This window comes from Erpetoichthys calabaricus, chromosome 4, assembly GCF_900747795.2.
Source record: "Erpetoichthys calabaricus chromosome 4, fErpCal1.3, whole genome shotgun sequence".
NCBI classification, from domain to species: domain Eukaryota; kingdom Metazoa; phylum Chordata; class Cladistia; order Polypteriformes; family Polypteridae; genus Erpetoichthys; species Erpetoichthys calabaricus.
The window spans coordinates 159,684,004-159,701,873 of NC_041397.2; the positions used below are offsets into that span (position 1 = coordinate 159,684,004).

The 17,870-nt window shown below is 42.8% G+C and overlaps 1 protein-coding gene across 1 annotated transcript in view; it reads left to right on the forward strand.

Moving 5' to 3' along the window:
- Nucleotides 1-17,870, forward strand: part of LOC114641417 (protocadherin-16) — a 237,387-nt gene that overhangs the window by 195,509 nt on the left and 24,008 nt on the right. Inside the window, exon 17 of the mRNA XM_028790469.2 lies at nt 5,452-5,582. Coding sequence (XP_028646302.2) covers nt 5,452-5,582 — 131 coding nt within the window. The remainder of the gene's footprint in view (nt 1-5,451; nt 5,583-17,870) is intronic.

Below are 17,870 nucleotides of genomic sequence, written 5' to 3' on the forward strand. Positions count from 1 at the left end.
CAGCGGCTTTTCTGTTCTTCATCCTTTTCATAGCTGTCCTTACTTCCTCTTTGCTAATCCGGTGCACTTCCTGATTCACTATCTCCACATCATCTAACCTCTTCTCTCTCTCATTCATTTCATTCATCAGCCTCTCAAAGTACTCTTTCCATCTGCTCAACACACTCTCCTCACTTGTGAGTACATTTCCATCTTTATCCTTTATCACCCTAACCTGCTGCACATCTTTCCCAGCTCGGTCCCTCTGTCTAGCCAATCGGTACAGCTCCTTTTCTCCCTCCTTAGTGTCCAGCCTCTCATACAACTCATCAGACACCTTTTCTTTAGCCTTCGCCACCTCTCTCTTCACCTTGCGCCTTATGTTCTTGTACTCTTGTCTACTTTCTGCATCTCTCTGACTATCCCACTTCTTCTTCGCCATCCTCTTCCTCTGTATATTCTCCTGTACTTCCCCATTCCACTACCAGGTTTCCTTTTCTTCTTTCCTCTGTCCAGATGTCATACCAAGCACCCTTCTTGCTGTCACTCTTACTACTTCTGCTGCAGTTGCCCAGCTGTCTGGCAACTCTTCACTGCCACCCAGTGCCTGTCTCACCTCCTCCCTGAACTCAACCTTGCAGTCTTCCTTTTTCAATTTCCATCATTTGATCCTTTGCACTGCCCTCCCTCTCCTCCTCTTCTTCTTGATCTCCAACATCATCCTACAGACCACCAACCTATGCAACCTAACTACACTTTCCCCTGCCACCACTTTGCAGTCTTTAATCTCCTTCAGCTTGACTGTTCTCTATAGGATATAATCTACCTGTGTGCATTTTCCTCCACTCTTGTACATCACCCTATGTTCCTCCCTCTTAAAATACGTATTCACCACAGCCATGCCCGTCGTTTTTGCAAAATCCACTATCCTCAGACTTTCTTCATTCCTCTCCTTGACACTATACCTACCCATCATCTGCTCATCTACTCTGTTCCCTTCACCAACATGTCCATTGAAATTCACTTTAAATCTCTTTAACCGAATAATATATATTATTTTAGATAATTTAATTTGCTCCTTAAATAATGTTTACAGTTTTCAAATTATTAAAAAATATTAATAGCCTTACTAAGTCATTTCAATGAGCTAGTTCATTGGTTTCTACTCATTAAAAATGGCAACTCCTTTGCCCCCCGTAGTATTTTGTTTCAGTAGTATTTTTGACATGTCCAGACACAACAAGAAAGTGAAATGATTAACTTAATTATCCCTTATACAACTCATTCTCTTCTGAAATCTCACCCTTGACATGTAAAATGGGAATTTAAGGTACACACAAATTATGTATAGAATGGTTAATTTGTAGAAAGTGTCAAAATCAAACACAGTATTAGAAAGCAACATCTAAAAATCAGATATATAAACAATACATATAAATGGCATTTTATAATCGTACTGAAAACACATTTTTGATAGAACAGAGATTTATTTGGTGAAAAGAAATGTTAGGTTTATTAGAGTGAAAACATCAACAAAATCAATAGCTGCAATTAATTTATAAAATGATTTTCTGGACTGGTGCCCTATCCAGGGACTATTCCTGCCTTGCACCACCCTATGCTTGCTGGAATAGGGTCCAGCATCCTTGCGTTATGACGTTAAACTGCATCCAGCCCTGCAAGCGGTCCTCCAACTTGCAGGGAAATCATGGGAGTTGGTGGCAGGATTGGCACTCCAGCCACCGTAAAAACACCGCACACAGCTCTGAGACAACAGAAAATACTCCTTTTTGCTCTCCACGGGAATAGCTTTGCTGCAGCCACCCATAGGAAGGCTGCTCACATCATGAAGGGGATGGGGGAAAGCCCTCGGGAGCCCCATCCTTGGAAGAGTCGAAACCATTGGAGAGCCAATGGGGTCAGGTCTGTTGGGGATCGGAACTGGTGTGGTGCAGAGGCATCGCACGCTGCACAGCAGCAGTCGGGTCCCAATTTGAGACAGCCCATACGGGTAGGCACATGGAATGTCGTGTCTCTCCGGCAAGATGATCATCTTCCTCTGCTGTTGGAGGAGCTGCGTAAACTCCGCATTTCAGTGGCAGCACTCTCCGAGGTGCGCAGACCAGGGACTGGCCAGATCTTTGTGGGTGGATACACCTTTTATTGGTCTGGTCGCTCTGATGGCTGTCATACTCGGGGAGTAGCTGTTGCTGTAGTGGATAGGCTTCTTCTGATGGTGTCCGGTGTCACTCCTTTCAATGAGCGAATTATGAGACTCAGATTATGGCACTCTCTGGGTGCCTTGTCTGTTGCTCTGTATGCAGTGTATGCTCTGACCGCAGTGAGTGACGTTTCAGTGAGAGAGACATTTTATTCGCAGCTTCGCTCGGTGGCTGACGGGTGCCCATGGGGTGACACTCCTCTGGTCATGGGTGACTTCAATGCGGCCACTGGCACTGACAGGGCTGGCTATGAGGATTGTCTCGGTCTCCATGGGTCTGTTGACCGTGGTGAAAGTAGCCCCATGTTCCTTGACTTTGCAAAAGGTCAGGGGCTGTGAATCGCTGGATCCTCGTTCCAGTGCCCAGAAACACATCGTTGGACTTGGTACTCCAATACTGGTGGTGCGGTGAAGGACATCAATCACATCCTTGTGGGCAGATGCTGGAGGCTCTTGCAAAACTGCAAGGTCTGCAGAAGTGCCCAGTTTATGAATTCTGACCACAGACTTGTTGCTACTCTTGGGATCCAGCTTAGGTCCAGCAGGTTACCACCTACTAGAAAAATTAGCCTGGACTTGGCCAGACTACAAGACCAGGCTGTTTCTAATGAGTTTGCATGCAGTTTGTGTGAGGAACTTGCAGATTTGGGTGCGACTGCTTGATCCTAATGTGATGTGGGAGACCATCTGTGACAAGACCCAGAAGGTTGCTGAGGGGTTGTGTTCGTGTTACCGGTGTTCCGAGAAGGAGGTGTTTCATCTCGCAGGGTACCCTGGATATCACCGAGAGGAGTTGCAGCACACGGCTCAATGGCAACTCTGGTCTGTACCGGGAACTGAGAAGGACGGCTGCGAGGGCTCTGAGGGCAGATAAAGACGCGTTTGTTAGAGAAATCTGTGAGCAAGTGACACACCATCTGTGGTCTAGCGACCCACATCCAGCTTACAGAGGAATCGAAGCATTATGCACATCTGAATCTGTTCCTCGGAGAGTCGCAGTCAGGGATGGAACGATCCTTACACGACACTGCAGTTGTGACCCACTGGGCTGGTTACTTCGAGCAGTTGTTCAAAGCTGATCCTCCCGCTAGGACGTTGGATATCTCTGGGTGCACGGTTCTTGAGGCTGATCCTCCAATTAGCCGTGAACCACCCAATCACACCGAGTTTGCACAGGTGGTGAACCAGCTGAGGGGAGGAAAGGCTGCAGAGATCTGTGGTATCCAAGGTGAATTTCTCCAGGCTGGTGGTAAGGCTGTCCTCCTGGCATTGTAAGCAATCTTTGCTTCCATTTGGCAGACTGGCATCATCCCAACTGACTGGAAAACGGGACTTGTCGGCCCTATCTGGAAAGCGAAGGGTGATCACCTGGATTGAGGCAACTACAGGGGGATAACAGTGCTCTTGTGCCGGGTAAGGTCCTTGCTGGATTCATCCGCAATAGGATCCATGATCACTTGCTCACCTACCAGCGACCGGAACAGTCTGGTTTTACGCCTAAGAAGTCTACCATCAACCGCATCCTGGCACTGAGGGTTCTAATGGAGCACAAACGCGAAAAGCGGCAGAGTTTCTTTGCAGCCTTTGTTGATTTTCGCAAAGCGTTCGACTCAGTTGATCGAGCTGCCGTGTGGCACATCCTGAGGGTTCGCGGGATCCCCTTGAAGTTGCTGGATATCATGGCCGGTCTATACACTGGTACTGTGAGTGCTGTGCAGAGTGGAGGCAGAACCTCTGTGTTTTTCCCAGTTGATTCTGGGGTTCATCAGGGGTGTGCTTGTGCTCCTACTCTTTTCAATCCTTGTATGGAAATGGGTGTTGGGCAAGGTCGTGGGGTCCAGCGGCTAAGGGGCATCTGTTGGTGAAGAAAGATTCACAGATCTCGACTTTGCTGACGATGCTGTGATCCTCGTGGAGTCAATGGAGGCTCTGATCGGGGTGCTCAAGAGACTGAGCGAGGTGTCTGAGTGTCTGGGCTTGTGAGTGTCCTGGATAACAACCAAGATCCAGGCCTTTAATGACCTCTTGGGCACAGCCATCAGCAGTATGTCTGTCTGCAGAGAGAGTGTAGACCTTGTCGAGAGGTTTACTTACCTTGGCAGTGACATTCATGTCTCTGGTGACTCTTCCTATGAGGTCAGTAGATGGATTAGGAGAGCATGGGGGGTCATGAGGTCGCTGGAAAGGGGTGTGTGACGCTCCCAATATCTATGCAAAAGGACGAAGGTCCAAGTCTTTAGAGTCCTTGCAACCCTGCTCTTGATTAAGTAGTTTTTGAAAAAGGATGGATGTATTTCCCTACTTTTGATCTGAGATTGAAACAATTGTAATACACACATTGTATCTGTTTTATTTAATGTTCAAAAAGGAGTCAGACATCAAAGGTAAAATTTGATCAACAGCTTCCATCCATTCTCAGAATTCTGCATACTTAATAACACTGACCACAGAGGTAGATTTCATGTGGGTAGCAATATCAAAGATATAGTATATCTGACATGTACAGTTTTTGATGATGTGAAGAAAACTGAAGGCAGTTGGGAAAATGACTGCACTGTTGGGTTAACCTGTGAATAATTTATAATGTCAAATTTTTTAAATCTTCTAACCTCTACTTACTGTGGATGTAATACACAATTCATGCATTATGAATCCATGTGACCTCTCTTTGAAAGTTTGTTCTATTTATTGTTGAAAAATAAATGTTCACCCTTCTTGCTTTAATGTCTTCTTGGAGTTTAATTTGCATAATCTTTGTCTAGTGGTGAATTTTGAGTATTAATGTTTTGGCAGTAATGTACATTACTTTGTGCACGAACGGAAACACCCATTTCTAACTGGGCTTCTTTTTAACCTTTAAAATAAGCTCTACAGCATCTCCATCACATGAGGAATCAATTCACTTGGGATTTTTTTAAACTTTAAATGAACATCTGGTCTTTCAGAATATTTTTAAATAGCATTTTTTCATCTATGTAACAAAAATCTTATTTGAAATATAAAACAACATTCAGTATTTAAGAGACATTATTTTTGTCTGTTTAAAAATTAGCAATGAAATAGTGTCCTTTGAAGAAGACTGTAGCCCAGTGTAGAAGATTTAAACATTATGCATTGTTGTATTTTTCCTATAAATATGTCCCAAATACAGACATAAATGTGCATTATGTAATGAACGGTATATGTATCAAACAAATGTGATTAACAAATACATTTTCCACCAATTTAATTGTAATTTTTGTATTCATTAGACTGGTGGTAGCAGCAACAGACAAAGGAACCCCTCGGTTAGCAGGCACAGCTTCTCTTACAGTAATTATTATGGACATGGATGACAACTCTCCAACAATCCCACTAATGAAAGAAGTTAGTGTACCTGAGAGTAAGTATACATAACATATTAGAATTGACTTCTGTGGTCTTGCTAATTAATAGAAACATTTATACAATAAGTATTTTGATAAATACAAATGTGTGCATTAATCAAACTAGTTTTCATCATAATAAAATATGTATTAGCACCATACCTTAGAAGAGAAAGAAATAATGCTGTAATAAAGCAACAATACAATTGCCTTATAACAGAACAGAATACAGCTGATTCAGTTGACTAGACATATAATAAACTAAAAGAACAAAATATTTGAAATGGATCTGCTCACAATTGTTTTTCCAATGTATTTGCATTTTTCATAATTTTTCTCAAACTGTTTTTTGCAGTATTCTTTTAATGCAAATTAACTAGTTATCCAAAATGTCATCACTCACATATAAGAATGCTTGTTTCTTTACTTTTTACTTTACTTTCTTTACATAGTCTATACAATACTGCTTTTAGGCTTTAGAATTACATAACATGCTTAGCTTTACATTCATACTATTAGATTTTTTCAAAAAGTAAACATTTTTAGTATTATCAGAATCAGAATATCTTTATTGTCGTTGTAACAAATACAGCGAAATTAGGTGCAGTCCCTGCAGTGTAAAAATATAAATAAATATAATTAAAAAAGGATAAGAAAAGATCAGAAGAAATAAGGTAGAGCACAAACATTCAACAAAAGACCTTAATTGCACATGAACACTATTGCACGAGATGTCATTTATTGCACTGCTGCATTGGAGGTGATTAGGTGGCAATTCAGTGCCCTAATAGCAACAGGGTAGAAACTATTATTCAGTCTATTAGTCTTTGTTTTGATGCTCCTATATCTTTTGCCTGATGGCAACAGTTGGAACATGTTATGAGCGGGGTGTGAGGAGTCTTTTAAGGTATTTTCTGTTTTCCTGAGGCAGCGAGAGCTGTGCAGTACATCCAGAGAGGGTAAAGAGCAGCCAATGATCTGCTGAGCAGTCTTTACAATCCACTGAAGTGTTTTCCTATGCGCTGTTGTGCAGCTGGAAAACCACATGCAGAGGCAGTAGCACAAGATACTCTCAATAGAGCAGCGATAGAAGGACACCAGCAGTTTTTGGGGGATGTTATTTTTCCTGAGGACTCTCAGGAAATAAATTTTCTGCTGAGCCTTCTTCGCCAGCTCAGCTGTGTTCACACCCCAGGACAGGTCTTCCATGATATGGACTCCCAGGAAGCAGAAGTCTGACACCCTCTCCACACAGTCCCCTCCGATGTAGAGTGGTTTGATTTCCGTTTTCTTTTTCCTGAAGTCCACAACGAGCTCCTTGGTCTTAATTGTGTTCGGGAGCAGGTTGTTGTCAGTGCACCATGCTGTCAGCTGCTCCACTTCGTCCCTGTAGGCAGATTCATCCTTCCCAGAGATGAGCCCCACCACAGTGGTGTCGTCTGTAAATTTGATGATGGTGTTGCTGTGGTGGGCGGGAGCGCAGTCGTGCATGTACAGCGTGAAGAGCAGGGGGCTCAGCACACAGCCCTGAGGAGAGCCAGTGCTGATGCTGACAGCCGAGGAAATATGAGGGCCCACCCTAACCCTTTGTGTGTGGTCTGTCAGGAAGTCTTTAACACTAGAATTACCAGAGTCTACGAAAAAACTCGTAAATCTGGCCCACCTTAAAAACGTTCTCACCTCTCTTTTGTCTTCTAAATGTGCCGATTAAGAGGAGCAGCGAGCAGCCGGCTATTCCATCCCCCACCGTCGCAGAACGTTCACTAAGTTTTCCCAGCTCATGCCTTGTTTGATTACCTGGGAGTGACTGAACTGCTGGAGTTTTAGAATAGAAATAATAGATCGCTATTTGGAGTACATGCATTTCATACGTGTTCCGTTTCTACAGTAATCTGTGTAAACACATTGCTAAAACAGAAACTTTTTCATATTTTAGTAATAAATGTTACAAAATGTAGGCATAAACTATAGAATGTGTAAAGCCCGAGTTCCTAAGATCAAATAAACACTTCCACAAAAGATTCACACACTATATAACAGCTTCCGTGGCGTAGCACGCTAAGATTTGCCTCTCAGACCGAGTAGCTTTTCTCTGCCTCACAAACATGAGTTCAATTCCCCACTGGGGATAAAGTGTTACTTCTTTTTTTTCTTTTTAACCTCAAACGGACATAAAATTTGTAAATTGGTATGCACTGTCAGTTAATGAGATCGTTATATTTTCATGTGGGATGCTCCTTTTAAAATATTTTTTTAACAATTGAGACTGCAATTAACATGAATAACTGTCCTTATAACTTATTTTTTTCAAGATCCATAACACACAGACAGACAGAGCACTGCGTAATACAGAGACAGACAGGCAGAGATATACAAACAAACAGGGAAGGCACATGTACTGAAAGAAAAAAAAATCAACATGCGCGTTGTTTCTGCAGCACTGAATAAGCTCACCCGCTCTAACGTCACCCCTCCCCCGATCTGGCTCTCTAAGTAACAGCGCAAGTACAGACGCAAACCAAGTGTAATCAAGAGTCCTGGTTCAATCCCCACTCACTCCTATATTTGCCGTTTTCAGTAGTAAGCTGCTCTTTTTGTTAATATTATACAGTACACACATGCACTTGATTTGTGTCTGTACTTGCGCTGTTACTTAGAGAGTCAGATCGGGGAAGGGGTGATGTTAGACCAGGTGAGCTCATTCAGTGCTGCAGAAACAACGCACATGTTGATTTTTTTTTCTTTCAGTACATGTGCCTTCCCTGTTTATTTGTATATCTCTGCCTGTCTGTCTCTGTATTACGCAGTACTCTGTCTGTCTGTGTGTTATGGATCTTGAAAAAATAAGTTATAAGGACAGTTTGCTGACTTGGAGCACCACTGCCTTACTGTGCCACAGAGACGCGAGTTCGATTCCCAGCTTTGAAGAAAGTGTTTTTTTTTTCCTCAAACGGACATTGAATTTATAAATTGGTATGCACTGTAAATCGTTAACTTTAAAATGTCAATCGCGGTTATTTCTGTTGATTAATTCATGCTTTTTTACTTAGAGTCAGAACAGGAGCTTTTTCAGCTTATTCAGCTTCTGATCTGACTCAAACAGCGCCAGTATAACTTCACACCCAACCTGACGCTGTTCGTTTTCAAATAATATTGCATTACTTCGACGATGTTTTCTGATTGGTACTATTCGCGTCATAAAATGATTTCTTCAAAACGTCACATATATTTGTCTCTTTCTTTTTTTAAAATGTGCGTTGTAGCACTCAGCAACTGGCCACCTGCATGTTCTTGCGCACACTAAATCAGACAGCGCTATATGCAATCATCAGATTCAAATGTTAACAGTTATATAGCACAGAATGGAAATCAGCAGTTCTTAGCATTCCACCTACTGTAACTTGCTTTCTTTTTTCTTCGGTTATAGTCTTGAATAAAAGTGCACTTGTTTTGTTATACTTTTACATCAACATATGTTCCTGTGTTTGAGCTACATGGGCATGCTCAAAAAATACACGTATAATGCCACGAAAAGTGCATGCAGACACTTCAGTTCGCAAGCATTGGTATGACAATGCAGTCACAAGTACACTGCAGAGCTTTAGCGCGTCTTTATGTGAAAACAGCATCAGATGGGGAGTGTCTGATGATTGCATATAGTGCTGAAGTTACTGCTCTTTACTATGCTTTCCTCTGCATGTCCTGGAGTACAAAAGAAACAGCATACAGCAACACGTGGGGACTGGCAATACTGGGGGAAAAAAACACGCGGTCGTATGTATCGTGATACACTGCAGAACTATAGCGCGTCTTTATGTAAAAACAGCAGTGTCAGGTGGGGGGCGGTAGGGATGGATCCTGAACGCGACTGAGACAATGAAAAGTGAATTTTAAAAAAATAAAGCCAATCTTTACAAATATCATAAATTACACCGGCTGTTATAGACTGAAATCAAATGTATCATTTTATTCTAAAATAGTGAAAATAAGAACACTGTCAGCGACTGATACTGTTACGCCACGGAAGCAGTGATAGTTAAGTCATGTCAATGTCTCACACTAAGACGGGTTTTTTTGGCGGTGGCTTTTTTTTGTACCTTTTGTGAAAGTGTTTCTTTGATATTTGGACTTCAGGCTCCATACATTATATAGTTTATGCCTACATTTTGTCATTTGCTACTAGAATATTGTAAACCGTTTCTGTTTTAACAATGTGTTTACACAGATTACTGTAGAAATGCAACACATATGAAATGCGTGTGTTCCAAATAACAATCTTATTATTTCTACTCTAAAACTGCACTTCACTCTCAGATAATCAATCAAGGCATTAGCTGGGAAAAGCTTGTTTACATTCTAAGTCGTTGGGGGGATGGAATAGCCGGCTGCTGGCAGCTTGTCTTTATCAGTACATTTAGATGACAAAAGACGCTGGCGGAGAGGTGAGAAAGGTTTTAAGAAGCGATTTAAGGTGGGCCGGATCTACGAGTTTTTTCGTAGGCTCTGGTAATTCTAGTGTTAATCCATATACAGGTGGAATACGGGAGTCCCAGGGCTAGCAGCTTGCACACCAATCTGTGAGGGAGGATGGTGTTAAAAGCAGAGCTAAAATCAATAAAGAGGAGACATGCGTAGCTCCCCTGGTGCTCCAGAAGGGACAGGGTAGCATGGAGAGCAGCAACAACAGCATCCTCAGTAGACCTGTTAGCCCTGTAAGCAAATTGGTGTGCATTATAGGTGGGAGGGATGAAGGACATGATATGACTCTGAGCCAGTCTCTCAAAACACTTCATCAATACTGGGCTGAGCGCTACTGGCCGATAGTTATTCAGGCAGGTTATGGGTGATTTTTTTTGGTAAAGGGAGTAAGATGGAGGATTTCAGACAGGGAGGAACTGAGGCCAGGGACAGTGACAGGTTAAAGATATTTGTAAAAACCCCAGCCAGCTGCTCTGCACAGCTCCTCAACACACGTCCAGGGACACCGTCGGGACCTGCTGACTTCCTAGGATTGACAGCCTGGAACAAGTGTCTCACCTCGTGTTCCTCCACCCTAAGGGGGGGGGGGGGGGGCGGTGATGTTGTTGTGAGTTGCTGCTGCGTGTGTAACAGCTGCCTCTGGTAGTTCCATCTCAAAGCTAGCAAAGTAGTGGTTCAGCTCCTCTGCCATTGAGGCGTCACCTTCAGCAGCTCCATGGCTGGTCCTGTAGTTCGTGAAGTGCTGGACTCTCTGCCAAACCTGCCTGCTGTTATTACTGTCCAGGTGCTCCTCAATCTTTCTCCTGTAGTCCCTCTTAGCCTTTCTCATGCATCTCTTCAGGTTGGACCGTGTCATGTTGTAGAGAGCCTTGTCTCCACACCTAAAGGCAGTGTTCCTTTCCTTTAGCAGCTGCTGAACCTCTCTTGTCATCCAGGGCTTCTGGTTTGGATAGATACCAAAGATAGACACAGATACGTTTCTCCACTGTGACAGTGTCAATGCAGGTTTTGATGTAACACAATACACTGTCGGTGTAGAGATCCAGGTCTGGACTTTCAAAAATGTCCCAGTTAGTCCTGTTGAAGCAGTCCTGCAGCTGCAGAGAGGCGTCATCAGGCCAGGTTGTGATGGATCTTGTGGTGGTAAGAGCAGATTTGCGGAGAATGGTGTATACAGGAATCATCAGCAGTGACATGTGGTCAGACTGGGCCAGGTGTGGAAGGTGTGTAGCCCAACTTGATGTTTGAGTAGACCTTGTCTAGTGTGTTAGCTCCTCTAGTAGCACACTTTACGTGCTGGTGGAGTTTGGGGAGCACTGCTTTTATATCCACGTGATTAACGTCCCCTGCGATAATGAACACTGCATCAGGGTAATGGCTCTCTTGGCTGCTAATGCTGCTGTATAAATGTCTCAGAGCCAAGTTAGTATTAGCAGCTGGTGGTATGTAAACATTACCACATTGAGCTCCCGCGGTAAATAGATAGGTCTATCACTGTGTCTGTGCTGTGCACCAGTTATTATTGATGTACGAACACACACACCCTCCTCTTCTCTTACCAGAGTCTCTAGTCCTGTCATAGCGCCACGATGTAAAGCCTGTTAGCTCAATAGCCGAGTCCGGTATGCATGAATGAAGCCAGGTTTCAGTGAACACAAACAAGCTACTGTCCTTGATCATGCAGTCTGATGCAACCTGAAGCCTCAGTTGATCCATCTTGTTGACAATAAATCTGGTGCTAGCAAGAAAAACGCTTGGAAGCGGCGGTTTGTGAGGTTGTCTCCGTAGTCTTGCTATGGCACCAGCACTGCATCCTCGCTTCTGCTTCCTCTCTCTGCACCACCTTCACTATTGGCCTACGGGGATGGTAATCCATGGGGAGCCTGGTGTCCTGGCTATATCCACCGGAACGCTGTACGAGTGAATGAATTCCACCGTAACACACCCTTCACAGCAGACTCTGATCTTAAAAAAATTGTTTCGGTTGTACTATATGTTCGCCCAACAGGATGTAGAATGAACTAAAATCAACACACACACACACACACAAAACAAAACTCCGAAGGGGAGAGCACCGAGCCGCTGTAACTATGTGCACTGCCATGTTGTTGTAATTAATAACAGTAGTGATAATATGTGTTAGTTATATTGCTATATTTAACAAAATAAAAAACAGTGTTGATTTTTTCTCCACTTTCATGTGTGTCATGTAGGCAGCATCTTGAGTTGGACATGCCACGCCTCCTAATCCCTAACAATTTCTTTTAAATATTCATCGGAGGAATTCTCCAACACTCTCTCATCCTTGACCAGACCAGAGATATAATTTTCTCCAATGTGTCCTATATCAAATCTGGATCTTCTTCCAGTTGGCAATCCTAATAACATTACCAAGGCTCCACTATCTCAATCTGTAGAAACACTGACTATACCCTAAGATCCTCCCATGCTCTTTACTCTGTCATGAGTGAGCATAGCAGTCCTGGGCAAGAATCTGATTTCAGCCACTAGTATGATCTCATCATTTTAGTCACTACAGATAGTTTCCAATTATGGGTGAGGAAGCAAATGTTGATAGACTGGTTAATCAAAAGGTTCATTAGAGGATTTATCTCCTTCTTTACTACTACAATCTGGTTTATCACCCACAAAATTGCTGGTTTGCCACCTTTTTTTCTTATAACCACCCATTACCTGAGGTCACCCTTTTCAGGAAGAGGACCTCATCCTCAGATTTGAAGGTGCTACATCTCATCTCAACCACATAACAATCAATTGTGAACCATTCTATTGCCATCTGGAGATCACAGGCTGACGTGGCCAAAAAAACAACATCTGTATTCAACAAAAGTGCAACTCTTAGCTTCCCAAGCTGGATACTCTCCAAGCTTCTCAATATGAAAAGTGACTCAGACACAGAGAAATACATAAGTGATTCTTATGATATATATATATATATATATATATATATACAGTACTGTGCAAAAGTTTTAGGCAGGTGTGAAAAAATGCTATAAACAAAGAATGCTTTCAGAAATATAAATAATGATTGTTTATTGTTATCAATTTACAAAATGCAAAGTGAGCGAACAAAAGAAAAATCTAAATCAAATCAATATTTGGTGTTACTACTGTTTGCCTTCAAACCAGCATCAATTCTTATAGGTACACTTGCACAAAGACAGGGATTTTGTAGGATTATAGTCAGGTGTATGATCAACCAATTATACCAAACAGGTGCTAATGATCATCAATGTCACATGTAGGTTGAAACACAGTCATTAACTGAATTAAAAACAGTTGTGTAGGAGGCTTAAAACTGGGTGAGGAACAGCCAAACTCTGCTACCAAGGTGAGGTTGTGGAAGACAGTTTCATGTCATGGCAAGATTGAGCACAGCAACAAGACACAATACTGCATCAGCAAGGTCTCTCCCAGACAAAGATTTCAAAGCAGACTGGGGTTTCAAGATGTGCTGTTCAAGCTCTTTTGAAGAAGCACAAAGAAACTGGCAATGTTGAGGATCGTAGACGCAGTGGTCAGCCAAGGAAACTTAGTGCAGCAGATGAAAGACACATCAAGCTTACTACCCTTCGAAATCGGAAGATGTCCAGCAGTGCCATCAGCTCAAAACTGGCAGAAACCAGTGGGACCCAGGTACACCCATCTACTGTCCGGAGAAGTCTGGCCAGAAGTGGTCTTCATGGAAGAGTTGCAGCCAAAAAGCCATACTTCTGACGTGGAAACAAGGCCAAGCGACTCAAATATGCACGAAAACATAGGAACTGGGGTGCAGAAAAATGACAGCAGGTGCTCTGGACTGATAAGTCAAAATTTGAAATATTTGGCTGTAGCAGAAGGCAGTTTGTTCGTCGAAGGGCTGGAGAGCGGTACAATAATGAGTGTCTGCAGGCAACAGTGAAGCATGGTGGAGGTTCCTTGAACGTTTTGGGCTGCATTTCTGCAAATGGAGTTGGAGATTTGGTCAGAATTAATGGTGTTATCAATGCTGAGAATTACAGGCAGATACTTATCCATCATGCAATACCATCAGGGAGGCGTATGATTGGCCCCAGATTTATTCTGCAGACAACGACCCCAAACATACAGCCAAAGTCATTAAGAACTATCTTCAGCATAAAGAAGAACAAGAAGTCCTGGAAGTGATGGTATGGCCCCCACAGAGCCCTTATCTCAACATCATTGAGTGTGTCTGGGATTACATGAAGAGACAGAAGGATGTGAGGAAGCCTACATCTACAGAAGATCTGTGGTTAGTGTGGACGAAAAGAATGCAGACTGACAGCAGGCAGGTGATATTTTCTTAGTTCTCTTTATTTCACACTTGGAGTCACAGGAAGTAGAGATTCAGAGAGCACAGTCTAATGCCGCAGGGCTCGTCTGAACCCTGATCAACAGTTAGGGGGAGTTTTTTATACCTCTTCATCTCATGATTAGTTAGACAGGAAAACATCCTTATCATCTAAGTAAAGTTAAGCAATATGTCTGAGCTAAGCATTATTTATGTCCCCAAGGCTGACCACAGGACAGACGCCTTGCACTTACACCCTGCAGTCTTGTGACCTTTTTACCCTGAGTCATTCACTTTGAGGAAGCTAACAAAAAAGGCAGCTTGAATCATATCCATGTAGAAACCATTTTCCTGAGCCCTTGGGTAACATAGTTTTTGTTAGTTCATAAACCAAGCTTTCCTTACTGGCAGAGTTACAAGCATTGCTTATGAAATTAGTTACCAAACACACAGGGTACGTGGTGCTGAGGAGAACATTCTTCTTCTACACTCCCCCCTTTTGAACAAACAAAAATGTGGGTTAAATAGAAGCAGGACGGGGAAGAGTAGGAGAAGGGGAAGGAGTGGAAGTAGAGGAGGAAGAGAATTGGAGCATTCGTTCTTCGTGTAACATATAAGCCTTGGCCATGGAGGCAGTGAAATATTTGGACACAATATATCGTATCAGGGGAACAATGCAGCAGGCAACAAGTAAGAGGACCAAAAAGGCAACGACAAGAGAAATAAAAACTGACTTAAGCCATTGGCCCCAGGATCCAAAAGTAGACACAAACCACTGATCCCATGGATTAGAAATGCCAGAATTTGTAGCCAATTCATTAGAAAGAGCAGTTAAACCTGCCAGAGCACGGGTGATTGATCCATCGAGAGCCGTATTATTAGGGATGCAAGTGCAACAGGCATCACCAAACATGGCACATACACCACCCTTTTCGGCGAGAAGCATGTCTAATGCTAATCGATTTTGCCAAGTCATGAGGGAGGTTCTATCAAGCTGTTCATGTATACCTTCAACAGCTTCTTTAGTAAAATTTAGGAAGCGATGCTGGTTGTAATATAGGTAGTTAATCCAATCTACATTCTTATTTATTGTGACTAGGGGAAAGATAGACTCAAATCCAGTCGCAACTTGATCTCTGGCTTTAAATTTATCAGGGACTCCGCGAGGGACACCAATGGAATCAATGTAAACGCCAGGGCCGTGAAGAGAGAATGTGGAGGGGTCAGCAGAGCGGGGTCGACGACGTCGGCCAGAGCTGGACGACACGCGAGGAGAATTCAGAGGGAGGAGGCGGAAGGGCATAACAAGTTGGGTTAATGCACATGTGCCAGTCCATTCAGGGGGAAGAATATCAAGTAATTTTGATCTACGACACATCCACCAAATATCAGCACGCGGAGTGGTTTGTGTTAACAGGAAAAGTGATAATGTAGAATTAAATGAAGTAGAGTTAACCTGAAAAGTCTGGGAACAGAAGGAAGAAGGGATATTACCAACGTTAGTACCTCGGAGGGGGGAACTATAATTACTAGAGAAGCAGGTATAATTGCCTTCATGAGACTGGAACATCAGGGGAGTCATATGACATATGTTTCCTCCGAGTGTCTCGAACCAGGATCCAGGTGCCCAAGGGAATCTGCGAGTCTTTAGATGGAGGGCTTGTCATCCAGGCCTGATTAACCTGCTCATGGACTTCTTTCAGAGAAGCTCGGAGACCTGTAAGACTAGAGAGAAGATCATTGTCCACGGTATGCAGGTTCACATTTCCTATAACCATGCCAACAGGCATGGGTCGTCCGGTCAGAATTTCAAACGGCGACAGTCCTAAAGTGTGTTCTTCCCCTCAATCCCATTAAGGCCAGAGGCAGAGCATCCAGCCAGGATAAATTTGTCTGCTCGCAAATTTTTGCTAATTTAGATTTTATGGTGCTATTGCACCATTCCACAATACCTCCACTCTGGGTGTGGTATTTGCAATAATGATGCACATTTATCTGGAGCCAGGTGGTTAATTCATTTATAACGGAGTTCACAAAATGAGTGCCATTATCAGTTTGTAATTTCTGCGGTATGCCCCACCTAGGAATAATTTTTTAATCAAAGCTTTGGCTGCAGTTTTAGCATCAGCGTGTTTAGAAGGGAAAGCTTCTACCCATCGGGAGAACACATCAACAATTACCAGACAATAACGGTAACCTTTAGACGGAGTTAGTTCAATGAAATCCATTTGGAGGTGTTCAAATGGACCCATTGGATTAGGTGTAACGGCGGGACTTACCTGGGTGCCCTTTCCTACATTAAACTTTTGACATAATGCACAGTGCTTGCAGAACTGCTCTGCATATATAGATAAGCCTACAACTTCCCAATGTTTTTCAACATCTTGAACCATGGCGTCTTTTCCAGCATGGTCTAGGCCAGGGGTAGGCAACGTCGGTCCTGGAGTGCCATAGTATGTGCAGGTTTTTGTTCCAACCCAGTTCCTTAACGAGAACTCAATTATTGCTGATGAAGCACATATTGCTTAAGTGACATTTTAATGCTTCATTTTAGTGGTCTCGCTTGTTAAGGTTCTCCAACCTTAATTGCTTATTTCAATCTTAAACTGCTGCATTCAGTGTTTTAATTGCTCCTTATTAGCAATAAGATGTAAAAGACAAAGCAGTCAGCAGTTCTCCAGCTAGCTTTTTTCCAAGTACATCTGTGTGTGTTCATCATGCACGGTTTGATTTAATAAAACACTTAATAGAAAAATGTGACAGACTGAAAATGATCTGTTTTAGGCTTCAAATCATTTGGATGATATCCTTGGAAAGGAAAAAAATCCACAATATAAAAGCCTTACATTGCACAGACTAACAAGCCACAAAATTAAATAAGGTCTGAGATTGGCAATGATTGGTTTCTAATTAAGCAATTGGGTTGAATGAAAACCTGTAGCCACTGCGGCTCACCAGGACCGACATTGCCTACCCCTGTTTTACATCTTATTGCTAATAAGGAGCAATTAAAACACTGAATGCAGCAGTTTAAGATTGAAATAAGCAATTAAGGTTGGAGAACCTTAACAAGCGAGACCGCTAAAATGAAGCATTAAAATGTCACTTAAGCAATATGTGCTTCATCAGCAATAATTGAGTTCTCGTTAAGGAACTGGGTTGGAACAAAAACCTGCACATACTGTGGCACTCCAGGACCGACGTTGCCTACCCCTGGTCTAGGCCATGGGAAAGAAGCCTTCGGAAGGAAAAGTTTGTTAGTTTGCCTATGGGTCCAGACTCCATCAGAGAGGGACCCTTCTTTGGACCATTTTCTCTTTTCTCTGTCCGTGGCTGCACTCTGTAAAGAGATAATTTGATTATCAGTGTCCTGGTCATTTCTCTGTTGGAATAAAGAGATTGGTGTGTTATTATACGCAGCCTGTTTAGCAAAGTGATCAGCTAATTCATTTCCTTTGCTGACAGGATCCTGTTTTCCTGTGTGAGCTTGACATTTAACGATCGCTAACTTTGA